We start from the raw sequence: 25,058 nt of genomic DNA, 5'->3' as shown, positions 1-25,058 counted from the left end.
CTCAAACCCTGGCTGTGGACATAGGCACAGCAGCTTCATGTGAGTGAGTTCCCAGACACAATGCCCATGAACCAGAATAAATTCTTCCTCCATTGCATTTTTGTCAGGACATTTTATCACAGCAGCAATAACAACAAAAAGAAACTAAGATAATTTTCTTATGTTCTCAAAGGCCCTATTTCCAAATGACAGCAAATATTAGGGGCCAAGATTTTTCCTATTTTTGGTAGATACAGGTTGTTGTTTTGCAGTGCTATGAATCAAAGTTCCTATACTACTGAGCTATATCCCCAGCCTTGGCAGACACATTCAACTACTAAACTGGCACTGTCCTAAGTTTCCTCAATTCCCTGCCATAAATAAAACTACTTAATGAAATTACAGTAATGAGGGCAAGCATAGTGGCACATGCCTGTAATCGCCACAGCTGGAGAAAGCTAGTCAACAGCACCTGCCTACGGTTCCTGCTGCTCACAAGGCTGAGGCAGGGGGGTAGCTGAGCTCAGGAGCTCTAGAACAGAATGGACAATATAGTTAAGCCCCAAAACAACAATGAAACTTAGGGCTGGGGACCAGCTTGGTTACTTATTTTGCATCCATGAAGCCCTGAGGGGTTCACTCACCAACACATATAAGTAGTGTGAAAATGCAGAGGCAGCAGTTACACAGGACAATTAATTATGTAACTGACTTTCTCTTTTTGTGGCCCCAGCTTGCAAGCCCATGTCCTGGCTGTCAGAACAACAACGAAGCAGGGAATGTTCAAGGATTTGCCCCGGAAATCCAAGTCTACCAGACCACCCAGGCAATTGCATTCTTGGGAAATTCTGCCTCTTTGCAAAATGAGAGCTGCTGGAGAAGCCTCACAGGTATCTACGTTCACAAAGCTTGAGTGGGTTTTATTTAGGTGGTTAACATGCATACTAGTCTGAGGGAAGCTCAAGACACTGATGAAACTACCAAATACTGGGCCAGTGAGATGGCTCAGCAGGTGAAGGCGACTGCCAGTATCCATGTGGTAAACGGAGAGGACATCCTACGAGCTGTCTGCACACGTTAAATGTAAAAGTAAATAATCAACCAGAAAAGACATTTTTAGGGTGGTTCAGGCACTCCTTTTATCAAGCTTAGCAACCAGTTGAATGTAGTGGCTCTGTAATCCCAGCACTGGAGGCAGAGGCAGGTGAATCTCTGAGTTTAAGGAGAGCCTGGACTACACAAACTCGTGTCTTGAAAAAGAGAAAAGCACACTAAAACACAAAGCAACCAATTCAGTTCCTTTGCTATAATGACTAGTAGGTCTCAAAGCTAAGACATGTCTCATTCAGTACACAAGTGAGCAAGCTGTGGCTCCCCCCCACACACCTCCAGCAGCCCTCACCCCATCCCTACCCTAAAAACCCCTCCCTCCTATTAAGCTGGGCTTCTCTTCCCCCAGCCTGGTTCCCAGTCTCTGGCCACCTAACTCAGGGTGCCTCTCTTAATCAGCATCTCCTCTGTTGCTCTCCGCCACCCTCCCCTTTCCAGCCATGTTCAGCCTGGACTCTTCCCCTACTTTCCCCTTATAGCTGTGTAATAAAAATCTTCTCCATACTTTAGGAGTCATCTCCTTTTATTTGTTTTTTTTTTTTTTTTCAACTAGCAGAATTACTAAGATTTATCAAAGCTGCGGCTGACAAGTTAGTAGAAGAGCCTAAACCTCCCACTGCAGAGCACAGGCCCGAGGTGATACTGCTGGAAGTTGTACTGTTTTGCTGTGACAGCACCAGGGGGTCAACCCTAAAGCATGCTAGGCAGAGACTCCCTCACTGACCCACATCATCAGCCTAGAAACCCCGCTATCCACAACAATTCTATTTTAAAGCCATTATATGTATTTAATCAAGAAACAGCCAGGCGTGGTGGCGTACACCTTTAATCCCAGCACTTGGGAGGCAGAGGCAGGTGGATTTCTGAGTTCGGGGCCAGCCTGGTCTACAGAGTGAGTTCCAGGATAGCCAGAGCTACACAGAGAAACCGTCTCTAAAAAAAAAAAAAAAGGAAAGAAACAGAGATAAAGTTAGGTAACTGGCTGGGAGTTGGTCCTGCTGCAAGGAGGAAGAGGCGGCAGAGCTCCGAGACCTGTACTAGGGCTCTAGAGAATCAGACGCCCTCTTCTGTCCTCTATGTACACAAATCTCCAGTTATGTTATGTCCCTGTAGCTATCTATGCTTGGTATTATTGTAAACACCCTCCTCTCTATGAATGTAAATGTAGACAATAGTCAAAGTAGAGGAGGCATCACAGTTGCAGTGACAACGCATATAGATTTTGAAACTAAGCCCATGGTAACAGCCCGAAATCAGTGCTTGGAAAACAGATGCAGAATAATGAGGAACTCAAGGTCATCCTTAGATATACAGCAAATTGGAGGCCAGGTTGGACTACGGGTAATCTTGTCTCAAAAAGTAAAGTTTTGCTGGGCGGTGGTGGTGCACACCTTTAATCCCAGCACTTAGGAGGCAGAGGCAGGCAGATTTCTGAGTTCGAGGCCAGCCTGGTCTACAGAGTGAGTTCCAGGGCAGCCAGGGCTACACAGAGAAACCCTGTCTCTTAAAACCAAAACCAAAACAAACAAAAAAACCATTTTCTCTCTAGAGTGCCTATTCATGCTGAGTCCACCTACAGCAATTTTGATAAGGGAGCCACACAGGACAGACATCCAGGAGATGTATCCCACTAGGTTTGGTTTTTCACATTCAATTTAGTATCAGAAAAGCCTTTTGAGCCAAGCTGGTCTTGACACCTGCCTTGAATCCTAGCAGTCTATGTAGAGGCCAACCTGGTCTACACAGTGAACTCGGAGACATACAGAGCTACATAATAGAGATGTTATCTCAAAAGGAAAAAACAAACAAGATGCCTTTTGGCTAAGGGTGTAATTCAGTGACAGAAAGTAGGTTCAACACCTCGGGAAAAACTCTCAGAATTTTCTCTGGCGAATTCTACAATGCTGCAAATGGCTCAGGTTCATTCATCTACAACAGTGACTTTCAACCTTCCTAATGCTACAATCCTTCAATACAGTTCCTCATTTTGTGGTAACCCCAAATCATAAAATTATTTTCGTTGCTAACTCATAACTGTAATTTTGCTACTGTTATGAATCGTAATGTAAATATGCTGGTCTTAGGCGACCCACAGGTTGCGAACCACTGGATGGGCTACACTGCTGTTGACTGCTAAAACAATGGAGTGTGTATGTACTTTATGCACTCTTGGCTGAGAGTTTTACAAAATTAAAATCACGTCTCTCTTGACTCAAGCTTACAGACAGAGCAGGTAAGGAAACTTAGAAAGAAATTAAAACGCAAAGTGAAAACTTGTCTAGTAAGGATGCTCAACTCAGGCAAAAGCCAATACGGCAAAGCTCTTGAAAACACATGACTCATTTGGTAAAAAAAATAAAAATAAAAAAAATAAAATTTAAAAAGTCTTTCATCTCCCAATTTAACTGTCTTGTTAAAACCTTCAGCTGTTTGTTATGAACGGTCACCGAAGAAGACGCGAACTCCCCGGGTGTAGAGACAAGATTTTTGCGTCTCCTCAGTGGTGTATTGAGACGCCCAGAAAAAATACTATGGATGTTCGTCAGTGGGCCAAAGGGTCAAAGTAAAGAAAAGCATCCTTAAAAGCATCCGAGGGGTGGGGAAAGGGAAGGAAAAGCACGTGTCTGGGGGGTGGGGAGGCGGACAGAAGCAGCCTCGCAGAAAAACCAACCGCGCCGATTCCTGAAGGGCATGAACTCCACCAGGGCCTGAGCGCCGGGCAGGGGGCGAGGAAATGGAAGCTGACCCCGAAAAACAAAGGCCCTTTCCCGGGACTCGGCGCTCCGCGACCCGGGCCCGCCTCCCTTCGCCCACGCTCACCGACTTGGCCAGGAACCTGTTCAGCTCGCCGCTGCTCTTCTCGTTCTTGGCGGCGATTAGCCGCAGCGGCCCGGATACCAGCTCCACAGAGAGGTGCTCCATAGTCTCCGGCCGCGGCCACGGGGCCGCGGGGTGACGGCCGAAAACCCACGACGGCAAGAAGACCCCCGAAAGCCGGCAAGCAGACACACACGTGGTGAAGGAATTCACGTTGCGTCATCAACCCGCGGCGGCGCGACTACTGCCACGCCCCCGTGGGCGGAAATGCGTCACTGCCGCGCCACTGCTAGTAGGAAGGGAAGCGGAAGTAGCTTTTGAGGTTAGCCGGTTGACTGATCCTTCTGAGAGTGAAATTCGCGTCGCCAAACGAGGAGCTGCCGGCGCGTGCGACCTAAGCGCACAGTGACTTACTCTGTATCAACACAGGTCCTGTGTGAAAGATAAGCGGATTCGCTGTCCAAGATTGTTGCCCATAAAAAGAGTGACCTTTTGAGAAAAATGGCCCTGAAGTATTCTTACAAATCCTGGAAATAATTGCTTAATTAAAAAAAGAGTAGGAGTTAGTGAGATGCCTTAGTCGGCTAAAAGCTCTTGTAATGCAAGCCTGATGCCCAGAGTTTGATTTGTGACCTCTATTTTACACCATGGCACGTGTGGGCCTTCACACACTTCGCGCATACTCCCCGTAGTAATAATGATTCCAGAAAGGCTGCGGAGTGCACAAAGTTAGAATTGTTAAGATGAAGGTCACGAACAAGTTAAACCTATAATGATGTCAAACAAAATATATTGAGAGGGATTGACAATAAAGAAGCCCATTACCAGCATAGTGCAGCTTACAACCATTTGTAACTCCATCTCTATGAGATAAAACGCCCTCTTCTGGCCTCTGTGGCATACATACATACATACATGTGGCACACAACACACACACCAGTTTTTGTTTTGTTTTGTTTTTTTGAGATAGGATTTCTTTGTAACCCTGGCTGTCCTGGAACTTGCTCTGTAGACAGGGCAGGCCTCTGACCTCAGAGATCCGCCTGCCTCTGCCTCCCCAGGGCTGGGATTGAAGGCGTGACTTTAACACCTGGCTGCTTTGCTTTTTGGTGGTGAGAACTGACTAGATGACTCAGCAGTTAAAAGATGCTTTCCCCTAAGTCTGGCAAACTGATTTCAATCTCTGAAACCCACCCAAAGAACTTGGATAAAAGTTTACTCTAAGTGCAGAGAAAGGAAGCTTCTTCCAGCTGTGGAGGCACTAACAATGAACACCCAGAAAGGCATTCAACCCCCAGAGCAGCAGCAGATTGGTATATTGTGGAAAGTGTCACACCAAAAATGAAATAAAATCCAGGGATCCAATCAGATGCAGAGGATATGGATACAGAATAAAGTACAAGAAAAGGACTAGCCGGCCAGTGGTGTATGCCTTTAATCCCAGCACTTGGAAGGCAGAGGCAGGCAGATTTCTGAGTTCAAGACCAGTCTGGTCTACAGAGTGAGTTCCAGGACAGCCGGGGTTACACAGAGAAACCCTATCTCAAAAAAACAGAAAAGAAGAGAAAAGAACTAAGATTGATGGTTTTTGATGCTCGATGAAACAGGGGATTCAGGAGTGTACACTCGTACACTTGCACCATTGACGTTTCTCTTTATTGTATAGCGTTTATCTTAGTTTACTTAATGACTACAGCTGCATACCTATGATTTCACTTTAGAAAGGCAATTGTATTTTAATACTTTGTATCAAGGAAAATTTGGTTCAAAAAGTTATTCTAGTACTTTACAAACTTTTAAGATGTTTTCTTACTGTCTTTAGATATCAGCACATATCTAGATGTAGTCTCTCATTTGGTACCATGTGGGTTTATTTCTATTTAAACTTTTTTGTCTATTATTTCAGTATCAGCACATTTCTTTCCTTTACTTTCTTTCTTTCTTTTCTTTTCTTTTCTTTTTTTTTTTTTTTTTTTTTTTTTTTTTTGTGGGAGGGAGACAGGGTTTCTCTACGTAGCCCTAACTGTCCTGGAACTCACTCTGTAGACCAGGCTGGCCTTGAACCCAGAAATCCACCTGCCTCTGCCTCCCAAGTGCTGAGATTAAAGGCATGTGCCACCACTGCCCGACATCTATTTCTGTCCTCTATATTTCTTAAATATGCTTTCCTTTTGGGTTCCTTTTGGGAGTTTCTTGACCTGATTTTTCAGCTTACTCATTCTTTAATTTTACTTTCTTTTTAAAAAGATTCATTGGGGGGAGGGTGGGAAATGCATTAGTTGTTAAGAGCATTTAACAATCAGAGGATCCAAGTTCTTAACTACTGAGTCATGTCTGGAGTCCCTCTATTCTTTCTCTGTCTCTCTTTTTCTTTTGAGACAGGATCTCACTATATATCCATGGTTGTCCTGGAACCTGATATATACAAGAGACTAGGCCCACATTTAGATTGCCTCTGCCTCTCAAATGTTAGGATTGAAAGTGTCCATCACAAGGTGTATGTGTGGACCTGCATTTTTTAGGTGCACAACCATGCAGAAGCCCATAGATGCCAGGAAGGGGCCTGGATCCCCTGGAACTGCAATTATAGGCAGTCACAAGTAGCCATGCTTTTGCTCTTTTGGTTTCTTGAGATAGGGTTTCTTTGTGTAGCCTTGCTGTCCTGGAACTAATTCTGTAGACCAGACTGGCTTTCAAATCAGAGATCTGCCTGGCTTTGCCTCCCAAGAACTGGGATTAAAAGCATGCAACACCACTGCTTGGTTCCTAAGCAGCCATCTACCTGCTGGGACCCATACCTGGGTCCTCTTCAAGAGTAAGTGTCCTGTCTAGTTTTATGTCAACTTGAAACATGCTAAAATATCTGAGAAACGAATCTCAACTGAGAGTTGCCTGTTGTAACTGGGCTATTAATAACCCTGTACAGCAGTTTTAATTAGTGATTGATATTGGTGGGCCCAGCCAAATATGATTCCAGCCCAAACCAGGCTGAAGAAGACATGAGGAGCCATTAGTAGTCTTCATGACTTCTGCATTAGCTCCTGCCCTGCTTTTGATGATGAACTGTTAAATGGCAGTGAGAGAACTAACCCTTTCCTCTCCAGTTTGCTCTGGCCATGGTGTTTAATCAACAAGTAGTAACTCCAAGACAAGCTTTTAATTCTTGTCTCTCCAGCCCCCATTTTGAAAATACTTTAAATGTAGGAGTATCATATTTATCATTCTTGCTTTAAAATCTTCTCTTTCAATGCTTATTACCTTCATTTAAATTCCAAAAGTCTTCATTAGTCTGGTCTGTTTTCTTTTGAACCAGTAACATCTCTTTCTCATCATTTTACTCTGTGAATTCACTTACCTGGTGGTAGGGGATGACAAGATGCCCTGGAAGGTGATCCAAAGCCAGGCCTCCAGTTTACGTTAGATGCTCAGAGAAGGGGCCAAGGTCTCATACTACAAAACCAGACCATTCTTCAAGTTTCTATCTACCAAAAAAATCTTTTAAGATTCCCCTCCCCCACCGCCTTGGACATCCTAGGAGAAAGAGCAAGGAAACAGGTACTACTTTGAAGTCTAAGGACTAGATTATAACCCAGAACTTTCATGAGACTAGAAAGAGGTATTCAGGCTGAATCAATACTTACACTGGTTTTCTCTAAATCATCACTTTTTTGTGTTGGCTTAGTTGTATTTGTAAAGACATCTGCAGAAGAGGCAGGTTTCACTATATCAATACATGGTGTGAGAAAGCTGCCAATGGCAACAGAATTTAATGAAGCCATCCTCAGTAACTGAGCTAATTATAGATGCTCATCTTGAAATACTTCAGCTGGGTGGTGGTGGTACATGCTTTTAACCCCAGCACTCAGGGGGCAGAGGCAGGTGGATTTCTAAGTTCGAGGCCAGCCTGGTCTACAGAGTGAGTTCCAGGACAGCCAGGGCTACACAGCGAAACACTGTCTCGAAAAAAACCAAAAACAAACAAACCCAAAAAGACAAACAAAAAAAGAAATACTTCAAAAACCACTCTCCCTTGGAATATTACCTCTTTAGAAATCATCTAAACACAACAAAAGAAGCATACTAATAAAAATAAAACAGGACTTCATGTTTTTATTATACATGACTAACTGAAAGGAAAGTTTATACAAAATATTTAATATAGATAAAAAAAACCTTGGCTAGCAAAACCATTGGTGTGCATACATAGACGTAGACACATACACTTACAGTATTTTACATCACAATAATTGTACATATATACAAATATACTATTTAAATTATTTCACAATTTTCCAAAATGAGGCAATTATAAAAACAAAAATGAATAGAAAGGTGAACTAGTTTTTACATTTAAAATGCTACAAAATTGTTTTTTAAAGAATTTATTTCATCCAATATCAAAACTAAGGTTTCAGTATTACATCAAGGTTGCTTTTAGTCTTTCATTTGATAACAACTTTTAATGATTAAAAACATTCTGACCAATAACAGGTAAGTGAATCAGACTGTTGATCTGAATACACCAAGCACAATGACCAGGAAAGTAAAAAAAAAAAGGTAGATGATCATCTAGCTGTCAAACGGAGACAAACCCTCCACCTAGTTCCCCATTTAAAACACGGGAATCGAAGCTTCTGTGCAGAAGAATTATCAGTGAGGCACCATGAAATCCAGCAACTCATCTGGAATGGAAGAAAATACTGACATTATAATTGGAATTTTTTTTTTTTTTTTTTTTTTTTGAGACAGAGTTTCTGTATGTAACAGCCCTGGCTGTCCTAGAATTCACTTTGTAGATCAGGTTGGCCTCAAACTCACACATTTGCCTCCAAATTGCTGCTGGGGGCAAAGGCGTGTGCCACCATGCCTGGGAGGTTTCTGATACACACCCACTTTCATAGTGTTACCTTCTAAATCAGCTAAACTTATAACGCTGGTTTATACAGAATCAATTTATTAATTACTAATACACTGGTTTTTGCTCCCAAAATTAAATGAAGCTTTAACGGTAGGGATTAGGAGGGGAGTGGGAATCAGACATAGCTAAAAATGAGATAACTCACAATATGTGCTAGTATGCTGGCCAGGGGAGCAAATATATATATATATATTCCCCCTTTTTGAGACAGGTGTGGAATTCACCACATAAACTAGGCTGGCCTCATATTTGTAGCAATTCTACTGTCTCTGCCTTCTGAGTGCCTGGATATTAGATGTACCTATATGGCCCTCAAGAAAATCATTCCCCAAATTTACATTCCCTTCACAGAGAATAGGAATCATATTTTCAAAGAACATTAACATAAAATAAATAGGTCCTCTTTTGTTTGTTTGTTTGTTAACTTTCCGGAGATCTGTCTTATGTAGCACACACAGGCTGGCTGTAAACTTGTTATGTAGCTAGATCTATCGCCTAGCCTTCCTGCCTCTGCCTTTCCAGGGTATCAGGCCTGCAAGCATGCGCTACAGGGTGTGGCTCTTTCCTTTCTCTACGTAGTTGTTTACAGAGGATCTCATCATGTGACCCCGAGGGAGGCTGGGGTTACACATGCAGCACAAGCCCAGCTGAGGTTAACTCCTTGTTATAAAAATCCATTTCATTTACATTAGTGTTGTGTTCTCTATGTATGTTTGTGTGAGGGTGTCAGATTCCCCCAAAGCTGGAATTATAGACAGTTGTGCACTGTTGTGTGGGTGCTAGAATTTGAAGTGGGTCCTTTGGAAGAGCAGTCAGTGCTCTTAACTACTAAGCCATCTCTTCAGACCCTGAGGTTAATTTCTTAAAGACAACTGCCATCACTTATACTATTGCTTAAAGTTCTTTAGAATAAGTTAGTCCTTCAAATTGTCTATTATTTTTAAGTCCTAGATTCTAAATTATACAAATAGAAAATAAATTTCACAATAAACTACTAAGTACCTTTTGAAGATCTCACTAGCAAATCAATTGCTTTACAAGGACACGGATATTAAAAGGTCAGACATAGTAGGGATTAGATGATTAGTAACTCAAAATTATTTAGATCCCTTCATATAAGATCTATATTCAAATATGACTTTTTAAAAAAGATTTATTTATTATACATAAGTACACTGTAGCTGTCTTCAGAAGAGAGCACCAGATCCCATTACAGATAGTTGTGAGTCACCATGTGGTTGCTGGGATTTGAACTCAGGACCTTCGGAAGAGCAGTCAGTGCTCTTAGCCACTGAGCCATCTCGCCAGCCCCAAATATGACTCTTAAGATCTTTACATGTGTTTACTTATTGTGTAAGAGGAGGAGGAAGAGGGAGAATGTGTGCCACAACATAGTCGGGCTCAGGAAAATGTGTAGGACTTGGTTTTCTCCTTCTACCAAGTGGGGTTGGGAATCAAACTCAGGTCATGAGGCTTGGCAGCAAGTGCCTTTATGCACTGGGCCATCTTAAAAGCACCCAATAAAATTTCCATTTAGACTTAAATCAAGCTTAACTAGAAACTGGATTTTTTTTGAGGTAGTTTTGTTTTGTTTCTTTGAGACAGTCTTACACCATTGCCCAAACTGGCCTTGAACTATGTAACTCAAGGTTGCCTCAAACTTGAGCAGATCCTCCTGCTTCAGTTTCCCAAGTGTGGGAATCACATGGTTGTACCACCATGTCTAGTTTTAAAATCTGACATTTGCATTCAATTAATTTTGATAACAAACAAACGGAAAAATACAATGATACATTAAATACTATAATAGTTTTTTCCTCCCATAAAAAGTGGAGAGATGGCTCACTAGTTAAGACCATTTCTTGCAGAGGACTCAAGCTCAGTTCCTAGAACCAACATTGGGTGGCTTAAAAGAACCTATAATTGTGACTCCAGGCGATAATGACATTTCTGGCCTCCAAGGACACTGGCCCTCATGTACAAACCCTAACACAGACACACAAGCATACATATAATTAAAAATAAAATGAATCTAATCTAAATAAATAAACCTCACAAATCACAAAATACTTCATTGTTTGAGATGTTGCAGAAAAAAATTGCTGATAACTTAAATATCATTGCTTTAATCAACCCACATAATATGGCTTAAACTAAAGAAACCAAGGAAACATGACTTCAAACACTGCAATAGTTTACTAAAATCAATCTTGTCATGTATGTAGATGCCAACAGGTTAAGGTCTATGAACACATTTTCTATATTAAAAAAAAAATGTGTGAAGCTTGAGGGCTGGAGAGATGGCTGACTGGTTAAGAGCATTTGCTGCATTAGAGGTGGGGGTATACACCTTTACTCCCAGTTCTCCAGTATAGCCAGGAGACTCTCAGTGAGATGTGGGCCAGCCTGGTCTACATAGTGAGTTCCAGGACAGCAGGGCTACACGGAGAGACCCTGTCTCGAAAAGAAAAACATTTTTCTGCTCCTTTAGAAGATGCAAATTGGATTTCTAAAACCAACAAGGTGGTTTACAACTCCAGTTCTAGGGGATCTAATACCCCCTTCTGGCCTCCTCAGGCTCCAGGCATACGCATGGTACATATTCACACATGTAGGCAACACATCCAAATATATTTTTTGAAAAAAATATATTTTTTCAAACATCTTTATTTTCACACATCTTTAATCCCCAACTTAGGAAAAGAGGCAGGCAGAGCTCTTGTGTTCAAGGGCAGGCTGGCTGGTCTGCACAGCTGGACCCAGGGCAGATGGTGCTATATGGTGAGACCCTGGGATGTGTGTGTGTGAAGAGGGAGACCAGATTACATAATAAACCCAGTGGTTATAAAATATTGCTCTTTTTTAATTCTTTGTCTATAAGAAAAATGTTTTGTGATGGGGTACAGTTTAGTGGTAGAATAGTTGCCTAGTAAGTACAAGGCCTTGAGATTGATCTCCAGCATTATTGATAATTCATTAATGATAATGACTTCAGCAAGCACTGACTTATCCACAAGCACTAAGCTGAGGAGCCAGCCCTACTCATCTGGTCTTCCCTGGTGCAAACTACAACTGCCCTGCAGATAAGGAGACATTAGCTACTGTAATCATCTTCACACTACTACTGTGATCTCCACTGATGAAGGCTATGACACATACAAGGGCAGGTCTAGCACTTACAGCATTAGCCTCCTTGATGGATCCACTACTACCTGCATTTTGACTTCTCAAAGAGCTTTTTCAGCTGCTGGAACCTCTCTGAAACCTGAAAAATAAAAACGATTACTAATATATTCACTTTTAAGACTTTTGATGAATACTTTCATATAACATATACAAACGGAATTATCTTAAATAATAAAGAGATAAAGTAATGTTTAGAAAAATAAAACATCTTCGGGGCTGAGGATATATCTTATTTGACAGTGGTGCCTAGCATGTACAAGGCTGGAGTTTAGTCCTCAGTAGACACAGACAGGGCATGGTTGTACATGCCTGTAATCTCTGGTATCTTGAGGGAGACAGGAGGATCTAAAATTCAAGTTTATCTTTGGCTCAGCAGTAAATTCAAGGGTTATTCAAGTCTCATCAATCTGTCTCTTTACACACACACACACACACTCATGCACGTGTGCACACTCCTTTTGCTTTAGTTCTCGATACAAAATAGAATTTAATTAATAAGTAAACACCACTATCAAATTCCTTGAAATGAATGGAGGATCAGAATAATTTTTCTCATTTCTTTTTTTCTTTTTTTTTTTTTTTTTGGTTTTTTGAGACAGGGTTTCTCTGTGTAGCTCTAGCTGTCCTGGAACTCACTCTGTAGACGAGGCTGGCCTCGAACTCAGAAATCCACCCACCTTTGCCTCCTGTATCTGAGTGCTGGGATTAAAGGCATGCGCCACCACGCCAGGCAATTTTTCTCATTTCTTATTATAAAACTTAATAGTACTACAGGAAGCAGTATTTTTAAGCAAGTTAGCCAATAAACATCTTCTGTCTTTTGGTAGGTTAAAAATGAAATGTGGGGATAAGGACATAACTGATGCTTCTAAATTGTTTCATAAATAAAATATACTTTGAGTTTTCTATGAACTTTTAAAGAAAAGTGGATCTTGTCAGGCATGGGTTTTGTATATCTTTAAACCCAGCACTCAGATACAGGATCAAAATCAAGATCAATGGTAGCAATGCATTTGCCTCTGGGTTTAATCTCCAGCATAAACCTAGGTAAATTAATTAATAAATCTAAGTAAGTCAAGCAGCAATCATGTAATCTAATGAAAATGTACAAAGCTGGGTAATTACCTGATTTGGATTTTTATTCAGCTTGACAGCTAAATAAGTAAATGTTTTCAGGGACGGCATTCTTTTCTGACATTCCAGTAAAATTTCCCGGTCATCATTTCTGAAGAGGAAAGATTGATATTTAGCTTTATGTTGATTTAAAAAGGTAATAAATTCCACTGCTTTTATATCTTTCAACAGGTATACCACTTTCAGTAAAATGTACAGTAAATGTATATGTCAAAACCAACACTGCTATCAATGACCCATTTTTCCCAAACTTTCTATAGTAAAGATATCAAATAACTTAATCTCCCCTCCTCCTTGCTCTTTAGTTCTAGTCAAGAAACAAGCTAGGTCTCGGTGACTGTGACAGGGAACTTCTGCCTCCACCATGCTTCCACTCAACTTACTTTTCTACAGAGAAAATAAATTTTAAAAAAGTAAATTATGGGAGGGGAGGGTAAGGAGGACTTTTGGGATAGCATTTGAAATGTAAATGAAGAAAGTACCTAATCAAATAAAAAAAAGTAAATTATATACTAAAATTATAAAATAGTTACTTAGCTTAGGTGTTATTTAAAAAAATCCCCCCCCCCCCCCGTGAGACAGGGTCTTCTGTATATACCCTAAAATTTTCTATATAATCAGACTCTACACCTGAGTGCTGGGATTAAAGATGTGCAACAGCTGCACCTGGCAAAATCTACTTTTCTTTAAAACTACACATAAAACTAAAAGTGCATTCTATTTATGAGGCAGGTTAGAAACACCAATTATGCACATCCCTACCAAACCATGTTTATAAGGATTTCTTTCCAAATGAAAGTTTTTTCTCTTAAAAAAATAGAAAAAGCAAACTTAAAATTAATGTAACCCAGTGTGAAGATTTAAGCAGAGACAGGAGATTCTGGGTTTGAGGCCAGCATATTCTACAGTGAGACCAACTCTAAAAGCAAACCAGCCAGCATGTGGTAGCACACACCTTCTTTAATCACAGCACTCAGGAAGCAGAGGCAACTGGATCTGTGAGTTCTAGACTAGTCAGGGTTACACAGTGAGATCATATCTCAAAACTAAACCAAAAATAAATAGCTTAAGACCATTCATTCACACCACTGAATAAAAGCTATTATTCTAGACTATTCTACACCATAGCTAGATTGTACTAAAAAAAACCCACCAACAACTAACTTTGGCCAATTCCTTTTTAAATTTATGTGTGTATGAAATAGAAAGAGAGGGAGAGAGTGTATGCGCAAAGTTCAAATGTTCTCAGAAGCCAGAGACATTGGTTCTACTGGACCTGGAATTGTAAGCCAGCTGATGTGGGTGCTAGGAACCAAAGTCACATCCTATACAAGAGCAAGTGTTCTTAACACTGAATCATGCCTCCAGCCCTCACTTTGGCCATTACTAATCAATCCATCATGCCTCTTATTTAGGATGCAATAGAATTCTGAGGAAATATTTCGGAAAAGTCTTACCTTGTCCATGAAACTATAATTTCTCCCTTCTTTTTGATAACATTTTTTGCAGAAAGGCTTGCTGGGGAAGCAGCAAGTACTGCTGTTGAACCCTTCACCTCTGGGCTGGCCTCTGATGACAAGGACGTTTCATTTACTGCAGGTTCTCTTTTCTTGCTCGCTTGCTTTCTGTGAGCATCACCATTTCTATCAGAATTGGGACTAAGTCTCTGGGTCTTTTCACTACTTAAGTCTATGTCCTTTCTTTGTTTTTTCTGAGAAGAGTGACTAACACCAGGACTGTTTTTCCTCTTCTTGTGACCATTACCCAGAGTTTCAGGCAACTCTAAACAATCCAACTTTGATGGAGGCTCCGACTTTAAATTATGTCTCTTGATTTCACAGGAGCCAGGAGACTCTGAGGTCAAATCAATACAAGTTTCTTCAACAATACTTTCTAAAGGACTGTTTGCCCTTCCCATCTTTCCTTCTTTGTTGGTATCCTCATCTATACATATTACCTGGCATCCCATACCTTCAACAGCTAACACAGGTTCACTACCTTCATTTTTACTCTCACTTGAAGCATCATGTGTCAAATCAATAAAAGCATCTATAGTATCAGGCTGTAAAGAACTACATGTTATCTCTGCATCTTGATCTAAGTTGGTTTGAGAACATTCCAAGTGATCAACATTTAAAACTGTTACTTCCATTAGCTCCCCCAAGCTTTTGGTCTCAGTGGCTGAATCTTTCGTTAGATCTATGTGTGTATCAGGAAGATGATTATCAAGAGAGTGTGGGATTTTCTCCATTGAAGGCAACTCTTGAAGGTTCTCAGAAACTTTTGGTTCCCATACTTGATGCAACTTGAAGCAATCATCAACCACTTGATCACAATGAACCACCTTATTTGAGGCATCTTTAAGAAATTCATATATATCTGGAACCTGTGTTTGTACTATAGAGTTCTGTTCTTCATGAGTTAGTTTACTCTTATCAATATTTTTATCAGTATTTTCCAAGTCCTTGACAGGTTTTAAAACTGTACTCTGAAACAGGTTAGGTTCTTTCTCTGTTGCTACACCAGCTTCTTTTCCAGTTCTAGGCAAAGATGTCAATGACTCCTCAGCTACCACACCATGTTTAAGGCCAGGGGAGGTAGATGGTGTTGCACGCCGTATTTTCACAATGAAATGATCATTGGACTTTTCCATTATGACAGCATGCATGGGAAGATTAGGGTGGTACTGAAAGCCTGAAGCAACAGACCGGCTTGTCCATGATGAACAGCTTGACTTACTGCTTGAGTTATCAGACTCCAGAGCTAGATGAATGTCCTGTTCAGATGCATCCTCTTCCTCAAGCAAAGCATCCTCACTAAAATGTGCACTAATAACTTCTTCAGGAGTTGAAGTTGACAAAACTTCTGGCTTTAAGAAACTCAAATGGCCATCTGATTTCAGAGGTGACGGTACTGTTAAAGAGACCGCAAGATCTTCTAAGAGTATGGAAGAGATGCAGGGCTTACTCTTTTCTGAGCTGTATACATTATCTTTACCTAAAGCAGTGTTAGAAGATACTTCAAACATACAATTTTCATCTAACACATCAGGATGAACTGGCAGTGAAAGCCCTGAAGATAAAGATGGACCCTTTTCAGATGATAATAAAGACCAATTATCATCACTGATCACTTTTGGACAAAGAGAAGCCCCCTCTGAAACCAGCTCTTCTGTTGCACAAGCTGGTGCAGATTCACACTTGAGGCTTTCCAGCAGCTGTTTCTCTGGAGTCTTTAATTCCCACTCTGCCTTTTCAGTGCCACTTGTGTCCAACAGATCAGAACCTTGTAGCAAGCTTTTAAATATCTCACCCATCTGTGCATCACTCACTAAGTTAAAAGTAAGGCTGGATGCCTGCTGCTCAGTAAGGATCTCAAAGCTCCGTTCGGACTTAGCACTTGCATGCTGTGCCGCCTGTGCCTCCTCCTCAGTATGTCCTTCATCTTTTCCTGGCCTAGGGGTACTCGGGCAGCTCTTTTCCAGAAACTGCTCTTTACATTCAGCGTTCTTTGTATTATCACTGCAAGTGCTAAAAGTTCTTTTTACATCATGCTTTACTATACTAGCATTGGTTTTATTTTGGTCCTGATGTTTTTCTTCAGATTTTTCACATCCCAGTGAAGATTTAAAATTCACAGTATTTTCTGATTTTAGCACTTTTTCTCTCCGTATTTCTTTGTTGTCCATTTTTTTCTTCTGACAATTTGAATGTTGGGTTCTCTCTTTATATTTTTTTCCAAGTTTTCCTTCACTATTCTCATTTTCAAAGTTTACAGAATCACAAAACTTTAGTAGGATTTTTTTAAGCTTTTCAAACAAATAATCAAGTTGTTCATCTACAAACTTCCACAATTTTTTTTTCATATCTGTTTGTTGCTGTTCAAATAAACGGTCAACTATGCCATTCTTCTTCACTTGTTTAAGGTTAGATTCTATAACTTCACAAAGACTCTTTTGTAAAGTACTTACTGACTTACAGATCTTAGACAAATCAAGGCATTTAACTAGTGATGTGAAACTCAAAATTGCAGATTCAATAATTCTATGAAATTGTGTCAATGAAAATTTTATCTTGAATTTCATATAATTTTTTCTTACATGTTTACCTAGCAACCGTAACATATGCATAACCTCCCACAGGGAAGAGGGTACAAGGATAAGCGGAAGTATTTTTTCCAAGCTGGAGATGCTCATTGTTTTACTTTTCCTTTCGGTGTTGGAGGGTCTTGATTCACTTGATCTTTTGCTCCATGTGAGTCTGTCCCGAGGGAGTTTTACAGCAGTCCTCCCGTTGTCCTTATGCACATGCACAGTGCTCCTCCTGCTTCCTGGGCTGCTTTTCCCTGGCTGCACTTCAGCAGAAACTCTAGGTCTTGCACTCTTTTCCAAGCGTTTTTGTGCTACAGATTCTTCATCATCACTTCTAATTTCGCCTTCTTCTAATTCATCTAAAGACAAATGCTTACAAGAATCTGCTTCTGAACATTTGTCAAATTTGGGAACTGGTTTTTCATTTTCCTTATTTAGATCAGACTGACTCTTGAAGGTAGAAAGAGTTGAATTGGATGGAAACTCATCTGTGGAGAAGAATATATTAAAATCACATGACCACTGAGTATTAGCCATTTGACATTTGCATCCTGAACACAACAAAGTATTATTTTAATAACCTTTCCTCCTTTAAGGCAAAATGTTAAGGCTTAATACTTAAATTGACTCTCAGCATGGGGAAAATAAGCTCAAAAGGTCAGTTAACTGAATAATTTTTATTTCATTTTACCAGCATCACCTCTTCTACACCATTTGATAATTGTTTCTGAACAACAAAAGTATATATGAAATCTAAGACTATAGCTCAATATTAGTAGAATACAGGCTTTGAATACTCAAGGCCATGGGCCTAATATTCAACCACAATGTAATAGAATTATGTATGTATGTATACATGCATGTATGCACATACATTATGTATATGTCCAACCACCCCCCTTTTCAATAAAAACAATTAAATTGAGCAAGGTAATATACAAGTACAATTTTAACACCTAGGAAGCTAAGGCCAAGCTAGGTTAGACAGAAAAAACTTGTTGAGGAGTGAGGAGAGGTTAGAGAGATGGCTTAGTGAATAGAGTACTTATCACTCAAATGTGAGGACTGGAGTTCGGATTCCCAGAATCAATGCAAAGCTGTGCAGGTGAGATAACCCACCCATAATCTCAGTGTATGGGAGGCAGAGACTCAGCTAGACTAACCAAATTGTTGAACTCTGGGTTCAATCAGATACAGTAAGAGTAGAGAGAGATTGAGAAAGACATACCACATCAACCTGGCCTCCACACTAGTGCATATAAATATGAACATGTGTACCTTTGGATACTACCAACATATACACATGTAATACAAATCTTTACGCATTACAGAACTGGGGTAGAATTTGGCAGGAGTGCATATGTAGCACAAAAGGTCGTGAGCTTAATTCCCAGCAGCAATTAAGAAATAGCTATACATTGTATCTGGCGAGTCATAAATCCAGCTATTTGTAATTGATATGCACTGACAAAGGGAAATCAGTTTTCGTCAGTGAAGTTCACTGGTATATCAACCATACTCCAGGGAAGGGACTATGTCCAGAAATAGTTGGCTAACACAAGATACTTTGGCTTTGTTTTTGGTTTGTGGGGTTTTTTTTTGGGGGGGGGGGAGGAAGCATTTTATTTCAATTTGTTTTGTGATTTGTTTGTTTTTGTTTTGGGGGGATGGTTTGTAAAGAGAAAAATATAAAGTTGGGTGGGTGAGGTGAGAAAGATCTTACTAAGGAGTTGGGGAGTAGAAAACAGAATCAAAACATGCTACATAAATTTTGTTTGTTTGTTTGTTTTTTGAGACAGGGTTTCTCTGTGCGGCCCTGACTGTCCTGGAACTCACTCTGTAGACCAGGCTGGCCTCGAACTCAGAAATCCCCCTGCCTCTGCTTCCCAAGTGCTGGGATTAAAGGCGTGTGCCACCATGCCCGGTGCTACATAAAAAATTTAAGTGGTTTAAACTTAAAGGCTCAGAGTATACTTCTAGTTAATATCTGACTTTATTATTATTATTAAAAAGATGGTTCAGGAGCTGGAAAGGTAGCTCTGTGGTTAGGGGCACTTAAGGCTCGGGACCACTCACATGGCAACTCACAGCTTCCTCTAATACCAGTTCCAGGAGATCCAGTGCCTAGCCCCCAGGGGGACCAGGCACACACTTGATGGACATACACACGTGCAAGCATTTATACATACACAGAAAATAAATCTAAAAATCAGGGAAGACTAATAAGTAAAGGAGTTTGCCTCAAAAACCTTGTGGCCTGAGTTCAATCCCCAGACCCCATGTAAAGGTGTTCTAGAGAACCAACTCCATGACTGTCCTCTGGTTTCCTCCCTCAAGCATTCCTTGGCACAAACCCCTTACACATCACATATACACACAATGTCAATGAATAATTTTTGTAATTCTCCAAAGCACTTATTTTGTTGTTCTAGGTGACAAAAGGACAACTTATAGAACATAAACTATTACCTTTATGACTGCTATCATACAGTGGAATTGCACATGAGCTCTCCATGCTAACAACTTTGCATACCGGTCTCACTGGACTATTCAGAGGGCTGATGGGGTCTGGAATAGGTCTCAGATTATTAAAGTCAATACTCAAAACTGAGTTATCATCATCTTGATATACTGAGTTTGATTCTCCAGTTTCTATTTTGTGGTCAATCAACTCAGTCTTCTGTGGTGAAGGTACAAAAGTCTCTTTAGGTAAACAAGACTCCAAAGGACAGGATTTAGTCTCAACTATAGGCCTCTCTTCAAGAGAAGGTTCAAGTTTAGGATTATTGTCTCCCGAACAGTTTACTAGTGAAATGCTAGGTTCTTCAACCAAAGGTGCAAGATGGCTCTCACTGGCTGCAGCTGCTTTTGGTGAAAGAATCACCTTTGTTTTCACACCTTCAGAAATAGCACAAGCATTTATACCATCGTGTCTTTTGGTGTCCAATTCTTGGCTGGCATCTTCAGAAGCATGTTCTGGTAACACATGCATCACCACAGAAGCGGCTGTCCTTGCACCACCACAGGTCTCTTCCACTTCCACTGATCCAAGCAAGCATCTTGCTTGTTCAATTTCTACAGGTGCTGGGAGGGAAATTTCCGTGCCACAAGCAAGCAGTTCACAAGGCACAGTATTCTCAACAGATTTAAATAACAACCTCTTTTCTTCCTTCATTTTGTTTTCTGGAATGCTGATCCTGAGTTGAGATGTTGCCAAAAGAGCCTCCTTTGGCTCTGGTAACTCTGATTTGGTTTCCTCTCTATTATGTTCACTGCCAGAAGGAAGGCATGCCACCGTTCCAGTCGTCTCCAAGGACCGTGAGTCACACGTGCCACTGGGCTCGGGAACACCAGTTATTTGATGTGGGTTATCTTGACAAGCAGGCTGCTTTTTAGCAGGAGAAAGAGTTAAGTTCAGTTTTTCCATGAAGCTTAACTTTAAGTCCTTGCCTTTTGCTTCATTTGGCCCACTCTCCACCTTTGTTGCACCTTCTTTACTGTCTGTCCCTTTAGAAAGCTCACTGTTAGAGACTGCACCTTTACCATGTTTGGGCTCAGTCTGTCTCTTTCCATCAGCAGTGCTTTTCTTAGTGTCTTTATGAGTCCTTTGTAAGTGTTCTGGAGGTGATTTTTTGTCACTTTTCACATGTCTACTTTCTTCTTTGTTTTCTCGTTCTCTTTTCCTCCTGTCCTCAGTTCTATGTCTTTCTGCTTTGAAAGGAGTATTTTCCCACTGGTGTGCAACACTAACTTCCTTGGAGTGCGGGTATTTGCTATTTCTGTTGCTTGAAAGAAAAGATGAACATCTTCTATCTTGAAAGCCATGACTGTTCATCCCTCTGTCTCTTTTACAATCTTCCCTTCCCCTTCTCTCTTCTGGATGATACTTATTGAAGCCGTAATGTTTCACGTCATTCTTGGGATGAGGAGGTAACGCCCGGTCCACTCTTCCCCGATGCCCCTGCTCCTCTCCTGCTGGTTTAAACTTCACATCAACTTTTCTTTCTGTTTTGTCCTGAGACGGAAGCTCTTTTCTGTGCATATTTTGTAATCTTTCATTTTGTTTCTCTAGATTTTTGTCATGTTGAGATTCCACTCGAGTGTGTGGCCTTTCTCTGGAAGTCTCTTTTTCCCAAGAAGAGGCACTGCGCTCACTTTTATATCCCATACCAGTGCTGCTTTTACTCTCTGAAATTTTGCTCTCCGTCCTTGCTTCACTGTTGCCATGTTTCTCAGGGTGTCCTTGTAGTCTGGAGTTAGCCTCCTTGTCCCTTGGCTCACTGTCATTACAGCTGCTATGTAAGTCTTTCTGTGTTCTATCAGTTCCTCTGCTACACTGGCTATGTCTAGTGCCACTCCTTCCTCTCCTATTATCCTCATTTGAGTTACCTTCTCCAACCTGGTAAGGAGAACGTGACCAGACATTATTGGCACAATGTTTCTCAACACCCGTAGACAAGTGCAAAGGATTCTGTGCTTCAGAATGCGATTTTCCTTCCTTTTCCAAGTTTGGCTGTGCAGTGTTAGGATGTACATCTTTCTGAACATCACTTTTAACTCCGTGATCAGTCTTTGAACAATCATCCAAATGGGGAGATGTGGACTGTGAATCTTTTGTTCTTGCAGTTTTATGGTTATTTCGAAAATGTGGAAACTCAGACAATCTATTAAGATACAGGAATTAACAAAAAAAGCAATTAATTGATATTTAAAAGCATTCTAGATTTTATTCACGTATGACATAGCCTTCAAATTTAAGGGCCTGTGTGTGTGTGTGTGTGTGTGTGTGTGTGTGTGTGTATGCAAAACCAGGAGGAGTAAGTAAGTGACTTGGGCTGGGGTATAGCTCAATGAGAAAGCATTTACTTAGCATGCAGGAAAGATTGGATTAAAAACACAGAATGTATCCATTTCCAACTGAAAGACCCATTCTCAGGGCAAGGAACTTTCTCATTTGCTTTTGCCTCAAAGGAACTCTACCCCAGCACCTGCCAGTTCTCTTTGAACTCAGGACAGGTACACAACTCCCAAGTCAGCACAGCACACTCAGGAGACACAACCCACAGCTACATATACACCTTATGTTCTGTTATGCTTGAATTGTACTGTTCCCATCTACTCCCAGAGTACGTTTACATGCTGACAAGTTTCCAGTTTCTCAGAATATAACCTTATTTGAACATAATAAATTAGAAAACCAACACAGATCCCAAATCAATTAGGGGTTAGAGTAGGAGCTCGATGATACAGCCTTTGCCTAACATGTATGAAGCCCTGGGTTCAATCTCTGGCATCAGAGAAACAACCAACTACTAGAAGATACCTCTGAGTCAACTGGGAAATGTGACAAAAAGCTGTGACCATAAAAGGAAAATATAACTAACCTTTGCTAAGATATAGAACTGTTTCTCAATAGACATTAAAAAACAAAAAACAAAAAAAAAGCAACAGGCAAGTCACAGAAAGACATTTCCAATTCATTTACCTACAAACTCCTCATAGACAGTGCTGGGTCACAGCTTCTGGTAGACTACAAAGTACTATCGCTATTTTAACCATATTTACTTATTTTCTCTGTGTGTGTGTGTGTGTGTAAGAAGACAACATGTGGGAGTGTGTGTGTGTGTGTGTAAGAGGACAACATGTGGGAGTAGGTTCTCTGTACCATGAGGATTTCAGGGATGGAACTCATACATCTGGCTTGCAGCCTTCAAAGTTTTATCTTTAAATATACCTTCACATTGTACATTTCCCAGTATTCACATGCCAAATTTTTGTTTATTTTCACTATATGTTAATATTTCAATTTTGCTTCAGTAAATGTTAAATTTCTACTAAATGCTAATTAGTTACTATTATAATACTAGTTAGCTCATAGTGTAAATATGATAGAATATTTATTAAATAATACATAGTCACATTAAACAAACTAATACTAAGGTCACACAAGCATGTACACAACTTTTCAAGCTAGGTATGGTGGCACATGTCCTTTAATCCCAGACCGCTGCAGTTAGAGACAGAGGATCTCTGTGAATTCCAGGATAATCTGATCTAACACAGAAATCCAAGTCAATGCTACACAGTAGCAAACAACAAGAAACCAAACAACTTCTCCATTCAGAAACCAACATTAATACAAGGTGCACTGGGAATGACTTAGGCTAGTAAAAGCATAAAAAGGCAAAATAGTCCACATAATGGTAGTCTTTACTCATTCAACAATGATCTACAATATATCAGTTATGGCAAATAACTGGAAAATGCTGGATCTAAGCAAACACATCTCTGATTCCCAAAATTTATACTGCAACAAAAGCAGAAGACACTAGGCAAGGAATCTCAGTCATTTGAAGAACTACAAGTATGCATAAACACACAAAAGAAGTCTGACTTGGAGAACAGATAAGAATCTCCAGCCAGAAAGATGGCTAATTAGGGGCTGGAGAGGCGCTCAGTGGTGAAGAGCACTGGCTACTCATCCAAAGGAGCTGGGCTCAATTCCTCAGAATTGAGGGTGACAATCACAACCAAATGTAACTCCAGTCCCAAAGGAATCTGACACCCTCTCCTGGCCTCTGCAAACACCAGGTACACACTTGGTGTACACACACACACACACACACACACACACACACAGACAAAATACCCATACACTTTAAAAACAATTAACAACAAAAACAAGATGGCTTTGCCAAAACGAGAGGATGAAGGGATAGCCATTTCACACAAAGAAAGGACACACACAAAGGAAGGGCAGAACTTGGGGTTGAAAGAACACCAGAGAGCTATGGTATTCGTGCAGAGGTTAAGCACAGGCAGGGCTATACTGCACGGGATCAGAGGGGCAAACTGAGATACTTGACCTTCCATGCCAAGAACAGTCAAAAGCTCCTAATACATTTTAATCAAGAGAAGAGGATAAGATGACTTTTGTTCAGATAGTACTTTAGAACAAAACAGAGGCAAAAGAAAGCAAAACAGATGCAGAGACGACAGCACAATGGTTATTGCAGCACAATAACAATGGCTATTGATGGTTGGCATTGAGTAGGTGGGCTGCAGCATGTGAATAAATGAAGATAAATAAATAGAGTGCCAGATCACAGGGACATAAGCATCAAGTGGCAGCTTTGAGGAGTGGTCGAGAGGAAAGCTTCATAGGCAGTGATGATGTGTTACAGTTTACAGAGTCTTGCTGTTATCAACAGCAACTTCTCACAAGTACTCTAGTGTCTGCAGTAAGTTAAATGCCATCCACTTCCTAGAAGTCTGGCTTACACTAACTGAATAAATGACATTGGTCTCTACTAAGCCACAGAACGGAAAAGGCTTTGTGGCAAACATTTTGGATGAATTTCAAAAGCCCTTTAAAGACACTCATGTGGATATAAAGAAAGTACATACATACAAATTGAATTGACCTAACATGCATGAGATTGTTCATATGAAGAAACAGAAAGAGAAAAGAATGATGCAGGTAGATTAGAGAGATGGCTCATTGGTTAAGAACACCCTACTGCTCTATTTGAGGACTAGAGTTCAAATCCCAGTACCAAGATTGGGTAGCTCAAAGTGTCTGAAACTCCTGCTCCAAGGGGACCTGATCCTCCCATGGGCACTGGCAAGCACATATACAAATTAAATAAATCTAAAAGAAAAAAAAAGGACAAAGGCTTGATCTTTGAAAAACTCAAAATAACAGCCAAGACAGAAACACGAATCCCAGGAAACTAATTTAAAAAACTCACATTACAAATATAAGGGGAGATTGCTTCAAAGCAGGAGAGTAATGGAATTAAACAACCCACGTGAAGACAATCT

General features: G+C 40.6%; 2 protein-coding genes across 6 annotated transcripts in view; both read right to left on the bottom strand.

Annotated features, from left to right (window-relative positions):
• Window positions 1–4,148, bottom strand: part of Mdn1 (midasin AAA ATPase 1) — a 118,104-nt gene extending 113,956 nt beyond the window's left edge. The window contains exon 1 of one of the 2 annotated variants that reach the window (XM_006537476.3): window positions 3,910–4,148. In XM_006537476.3, coding sequence (XP_006537539.1) covers window positions 3,910–4,011 — 102 coding nt within the window. In that variant the 5' untranslated portion in view covers window positions 4,012–4,148. The remainder of the gene's footprint in view (window positions 1–3,909) is intronic. The other variant, NM_001081392.1, reaches the window with a different exon arrangement.
• Window positions 4,149–7,990: 3,842 nt separating this feature from the next.
• Window positions 7,991–25,058, bottom strand: part of Casp8ap2 (caspase 8 associated protein 2) — a 37,802-nt gene continuing 20,734 nt past the window's right edge. For 3 of the 4 annotated variants that reach the window (NM_011997.3, NM_001122978.2, XM_006537949.1), the window contains 5 exons: window positions 19,704–21,898; window positions 14,602–17,722; window positions 13,136–13,235; window positions 12,005–12,089; window positions 7,991–8,588 (listed from right to left, as the gene is read on the bottom strand). In NM_011997.3, the coding sequence (NP_036127.2) occupies window positions 12,033–12,089; window positions 13,136–13,235; window positions 14,602–17,722; window positions 19,704–21,898 (5,473 nt within the window). In that variant the 3' untranslated portion in view covers window positions 7,991–8,588; window positions 12,005–12,032. The remainder of the gene's footprint in view (window positions 8,589–12,004; window positions 12,090–13,135; window positions 13,236–14,601; window positions 17,723–19,703; window positions 21,899–25,058) is intronic. The other variant, XM_006537950.2, reaches the window with a different exon arrangement.

Source organism: Mus musculus, chromosome 4 (genome assembly GCF_000001635.26).
Source record: "Mus musculus strain C57BL/6J chromosome 4, GRCm38.p6 C57BL/6J".
Classification (NCBI taxonomy): domain Eukaryota; kingdom Metazoa; phylum Chordata; class Mammalia; order Rodentia; family Muridae; genus Mus; species Mus musculus.
This window is presented reverse-complemented; position numbering and strand designations above follow the sequence as displayed.